We start from the raw sequence: 6,000 nt of genomic DNA, 5'->3' as shown, positions 1-6,000 counted from the left end.
AACTAATATAATGTTATATGTCAATTATACCTCAATAGAAAAAATAAGGCCTTTGGACATGCAGAAAAAACCTGATATTTTTTCCAACCACAGATCGCCATTTACAATTTGACTATTCATTTATGTTAATATCAAGTCGCTCATTTGATATTTTATGTTTCTGGATCAGTATACCACTTATGTTGGAGCAGAATTTTAGTATTGAGCGGTGCAGCTTTAACAAATGGAGTAAATGCTTATCAAACAAAATTTTCAGGTGAGGTTACAAAATCATAATTAATCACAACAAAACCATTTGCAAATTTGTTTCTAAAATAGTCCCTGAAGTCAAAAAGCCATGAAAGGACTGTATAAGGAATGAAAAGCAAGGAGAAATGGAAAAATTAATTTATTATATGAAGAAACATAAACAATATTTATTAGAGTGAATGGCTGCAGAGAAGCAGCCTGCAAAACTCACATCCGCAATGTACTGGCTGAGGAGTACTGACACATACAGTCATAACCCATAGCACTAATGTTCTAAGGAGGTTTCCAAGAAAATGCTGTATTTGACAATCAATTTTAAAGTTTATTTTTCCCATTTACAAGGCAGAAAAAATTATACCCACATTCAATTAAAGTCTAGCGGGATCAGGCATTCAAATTGTAAAGAAAAATTAACAAAAGAGGCTGCTATATCCTTTATGAAAGATGACATACAAAAATGATAAGCTCATTTGTTATCAAAAGCAATTTCTCAGATTTCAGTGGGTCTTTTTCCTCCAAGTACCATATGTTTGGGTGCTAATTTTTTTTTTTTTTTTTTTTTTTTTTGCGATACATGGGCCTCTCACTGTTGTGGCCTCTCCTGTTGTGGAGCACAGGCTCCGGACGCGCAGGCTCAGCGGCCACGGCTCACGGGCCCAGCCGCTCCGCGGCATGTGGGATCTTCCCGGACCGGCGCACGAACCCGTGTCCCCTGCATCGGCAGGCGGACTCTCAACCACTGTGCCACCAGGGAAGCCCTGGGTGCTAATTTTTATAAGCAAATGATGGTAAGAGAAAGGGCAACTGTTGAGTTCTCTCCAAGAGTAAAGGCCATTTACACTTGCCCTTCTGTAAGGCCAAAGGCCGACATATTCACTTAAGACACTCATGTGAATGATGCTACTTGTTTCTTCTCTAACGGTAAAAAAAAAAAAAAAAAAAAAAAAAACCTGTTATGGATTTGAATAACTATAAAAACAACTCCTTTAAACATGCATGGCACTTCAAAAATATTTTCAAAGCATTTTCACACCTATTATTTAATTTGTTCTTCTGACAACCTTGTGAGGTAGTCTGGGCAAGTATATCATGCAAATTTTGTGGGTGAGGAAACTGAGGCATAGAACAATTAACTAACTTGCAGGGTTGGACAGGGAGATGTCAACCTCTACACTGCACTGTCTCCAGTAATGAAGAAAGTCTAAACATATTTGATGATCTTATTTCAATATATTTCGAGGAAATACTTCACCTCCATCCAGCCAAATGATAATGAATCAGTTGGAGTATCTGTTGCGACAAGTTATGGTATGTAATTAATTAGACAAAGCACGGAGAGTTTTAAAAATTGGAATTATTACTGAAAAAGACATTTTAACTCTCAAGATAGGAGGAAATTTGCTGGTTTGTTTGTCTTTAGGGCAACCTAGTTGTGCAGTCTGAGCTATAATTTTGCCATTTCAGAGGTATAATACAAATAATTTAAAAACAAGATTTCTCAGTTCACTATGACTTAAATTGTGGCCATGAAGAAAAAAAGCAGTGGCTTCTCTTCCCCAAAGTGACTAGACGTATATGGCCCCAAAGCAGGGGTATCTGCATATCAAGAGTTAAAGATGACAAAATGTCCAATTTAGTTACCAAACCTCTTTATCCTTTTAAATGTGGCTTATAATTGGGCTTTAGGAGTGTGACAGACCATCACTGTCAGTTTGGTTTGGGGTCACTCAATAGGCTTACCTACATTCTACCTTAAAATGATTTTAAATGTATTTGAAGGCCCAGATTTTGTAGTGGTTCTTGAGACAGGCTTCCAAACCAAGGCTGGGGAAGTACCAGTCTCTCCATCCCTGGCTAATTCTGGCCACAACTCCTACTCAAACTCACCATTTTAACCTGTCCCCTGACAAACTAGCTGTTAGAAACTCGATGGGTCAGAAAGTTCAGCCATTATGAGTCCTAAGACTGTCAACCCTGATCGACCTGCAATGTCCAGCCTCGTCAGTGACGTCACCTGCTCCCAGGTGTTTCATCATCAAGGTTTTTATGGTAGAAATAATGGTACTAGATCTAGGCATTTTTCCAAGACAACTGAGGATATTCTACAAATCCTTTTATGAAAGAAATATGGTTCCAGATCAAAGGAGAAATTATACTGAAGATAGGAGAGTGTAGGAGGATAAAATTGAAGTTCTTATTCAAATTAACTCATAATCATACCAAATCAAAATGCATTCAGTTAAAGATAAAAATCTTCTGGTCATGTTAGCTGTTTGCAAAATTTAAAAGTTTCTGAAGTCACCATCTAACTGAAGGTGGGGAACCCTTTTCCTTCAAATAATGAAAATTAAAATGGCCTATATACATATGCTAGGTGAGAAATTTCTGTGTTTTCTAGAAGAACTTAGGTTAACCAAGGTAACTCTTGTCTAAAACTTTCCTGACAGGCAAGGAAGAGGTGGAGTAAAGACTATGGGTTTTATTTTCTTCTTTCCTAAGAAGGCAAATCCTAGCAAATTCTACTAGAAATTTCCCAGAACTGTAAGACAGGACTCAACCTTGATGAGGTTAAGCCTACCTTCTAGCAGATTCATCTTAAACTACCACAAGAAGGTAAGAACTCTGCTTATAAAAGCCTACAAACACTTTGATATTTTAACAACCCTCTTGATCCAGAATTTCTTCAACATATTGAAAGAACACAACTTTTCTAAAATTCTAGGGCTTCCATAACCAAATTTAGAATTCAATTTTGAATCCATGGATCCTTGAGAATAAAGTCTCCAAGGCTGCTACAGTTGGTTGTGTACAAAGAGCCCTGATGAGATGAAAATGGAACATCTGTCTATTCAAAAACCAAACTTGAACAGCCCTCTCTGAAAACTCTGACAGGACTGTTGTGGCTGATGGCAAAACCCCAGTAACCATCTGTGGTCATCAGATAACTCTTGGGTGAAAACTACGTTCAGGGATAATAAAACATTAGGCTACCTAGACCAGCAGTCCAGAAAACTAGAAAACAAGTAAGCCCCTGCCCTCATTCTACCTGATGGATCTAACCAGCCCAACTCAGATATCATGGGTACTTTGTCAATGAAAAGGCCAGTAACGTCTGGGAGAACATGGTCAACTGTGAATGGTGGTGCCTTAGGCTGCCCCTGCAACGCTCAGGGGTTTCCCTGGCTTCTCTCCATGGTTCCCACATGCCCACCCGAGAGCTCTCCGAAGGGGAGAGACTCACAAGGAGTTGAGAGATAACTTCCTGCTTTGTTAACTGTGCAGGGCCCATCACTTGTATGAAGAACAGGGATCAACCCAGCAAACAATACATCTGTGCCTCAAGAGACTCAGGTCCCATTAAGCAGAAAAGAGCTCATCGGCATTCAAGATCTGGCTGGGCATAGAACTTATTTTACTGCTAGAAGGGGTTTCCTCTCTGTCTGCGGATGACCTTAGATCCGTCTTTTCTGCAGACTCAGAGGATTTCCGCCGCCTGCAGTCACAGCAAGCACACTTTAGCCACTCCTGAAAGCTTTCAGAAACACTAGAGGAAAAGAGCTTTTTGCAAGGGTGGAAGAATTGATAGAACACGATCATGAACAGAATGGCCGTGCAGTAGCCAATGAGCAGCTGCAGGATCAGCAGGGGTGCGCACACATACATGTAGATGTCAGTCTTGTAAAGATACCACATGAGGAGGAGGAAGGCGTTCTCGATGAATCTCAACATGTAGTACACCAGCAGCTGGTACCAGTTCTGGGACTTGCTGATGAGGTCGGGGTTGTTGATTTTCAGCTGTACCGCTGACCAGCAGAACATGTTGATCCCGGCATAGAGGAAGGTGAGGAAGCACAGCACGATGGTGGTGCCCACCCGACTGAGGGCCTTCTCGATGTTCTCAGGGAAGGGGGAGCCACTGCGCCAGAAGAGGGTCCAGGGGTAGAAGAGGAAGCTGAGGAAGTTGAGGAGTATGTCTATCACCACCCAGGTCTTCAGGACAGAGGTAAAGAGGACCAGGACAATGACTCGAGTGGCAATCTCAAAGCTCCTCCAGAGGAAGATGCAGACATAGGCCAGGGGCTTCACTTTGACATCATATTCATCGTATTTGATCTTGATGGCGAGGATGTTACAGCGCAAGGCTCCATACACGATGGACAATAGGGAGAGGACCATGAAGAGACCTGAGGAGAGAAGAGAAAGAGCGCTCTCAAGTCTCACCTACACCAAGAATCCTACTGTGGTGGCTGCTGGCAGTCCTCTACCCATATTCCTTGGACCCCTCTGTTTCATGTGCACGGGCTGGCTTCCAGCTATCAGCGTCTGCTCACTGCACCTGAGGGCTTTTCCCAGGGCTGCAGAAGCCTGCTGTGCCCAGGTGCTGGGCAGGCTGAAGTGCCCAGGAATTAATACCCCTGGGAGAGCCCTTCAACACCCCAATCCTAGCCCTGAGAAGAGCTGGAATATAACGAGCCCAGTTCCCCTACCGTTTGGGTAGAGTAACTCGGAGGTGTGTGTTCTATACTGTTTACCGGTGTTTCCTCATAAGATTACTTTCTAGTCACCCACGGTGACTGTTGTCTAGTAACGTTGTCACCTTTATTGGCCGCCTTCCCTGTCTCACTTCCCTTCTCCCACGCTTCTTATACCTTCCTCCAGACAGACATGCACTCAAGTGCTTGTCTCAGGGTCTGCTTCAGGGTCAACTGAAACTAAAACACCTTTCAGACCCCATCTGCTCTGTCTGAATATGTGGAGTCCTTTACACGGTGCGTTTTGTTTCCTCAATCAGCTTACAAGCTCCTGAGGAGTCACGAGTGACCATGTCTGATATTTCTTCTTGATACCCTCAACATATACCAGTGTAGAAACTGAAACAGAAAGCACTCAATAATAAATTGTTCATGAGTTCCTCTCTATCTGCAGGACCTTTTAAATTTATATACTGACTACAGATTGCTCACTTTTCTTTGCTCTTCAGTTATATTCTTAAATTCCATACAGTGCTGAAGAAATGAGAACCTCACTGTTACTGAGTCAATCTGTCTTGGTCTAAAAGGCCTTAATGTTTCAAGGGGTCTCAACTCTAGCTGTTTATTTCTTCAAATGACTGACGGCTAATGGGTTTACCCGGTTTATACCGAGCAGCAGTGTTAGGGGACAAGATGTGGCTCATTTGAATGGAGCATGGTACTATGTTTCAGAGCATGACACTGCTGGCTGTGAGTTCTATTATCTAAAAAATGTACTGCCAACCCATGAGCACAGACTGTGTGGTCAAATCTGAAATACAATCACTTACTGCAGGCTGCCACGACCTCCAAATATTGGAGCAGGGAGGAACCGAGAGTCTGGCTGGGTTCTGTTTTCTTGCCCATAAAATTGAGATAATACCTTCCATGCCTACCTCCAACGTACATATAACAAAATTGTTTTTACTTATAATTTAAAATGCATGGGAATAAAGGGTTCATTTTCTTATTTAAGTTCTGAATCAATGGAAGACATCTACATTTGATGGGCATAAAAACTCGGAAGCTTGGGTAGTTAGTTGCCTGGGAGAAGCTCAGTTTTACTCAAAGCATCAACTCCTCTCATAGCCTTTTGGCACTGATTTAAATCATCGATATCATTCTCTGGAAAGACTGCCATGTACTAATCAAATTTAAAAGACAGAAATACTATCACAGGAGTAGCCTGGGAAGTAATTGGACTGAGTTATTTTTTCTGAGAGGCTAGTTCAATGGAGCA

The 6,000-nt window shown here is 41.9% G+C and overlaps 1 protein-coding gene across 1 annotated transcript in view; it reads right to left on the bottom strand.

Annotated features, from left to right (window-relative positions):
* Window positions 1-427: 427 nt before the first annotated feature.
* The window catches only part of XK (X-linked Kx blood group antigen, Kell and VPS13A binding protein), a 52,364-nt gene continuing 46,791 nt past the window's right edge, over window positions 428-6,000 (bottom strand). Inside the window, exon 3 of the mRNA XM_082680909.1 lies at window positions 428-4,433. Coding sequence (XP_082537035.1) covers window positions 3,607-4,433 — 827 coding nt within the window. The 3' untranslated portion in view covers window positions 428-3,606. The remainder of the gene's footprint in view (window positions 4,434-6,000) is intronic.

Source organism: Grampus griseus, assembly GCF_964374135.1.
Source record: "Grampus griseus genome assembly, chromosome: X".
Classification (NCBI taxonomy): Eukaryota; Metazoa; Chordata; class Mammalia; order Artiodactyla; family Delphinidae; genus Grampus; species Grampus griseus.
Note: the sequence above shows the minus strand (reverse complement) of the source record. Positions and strands in the feature narration are given on the sequence as shown.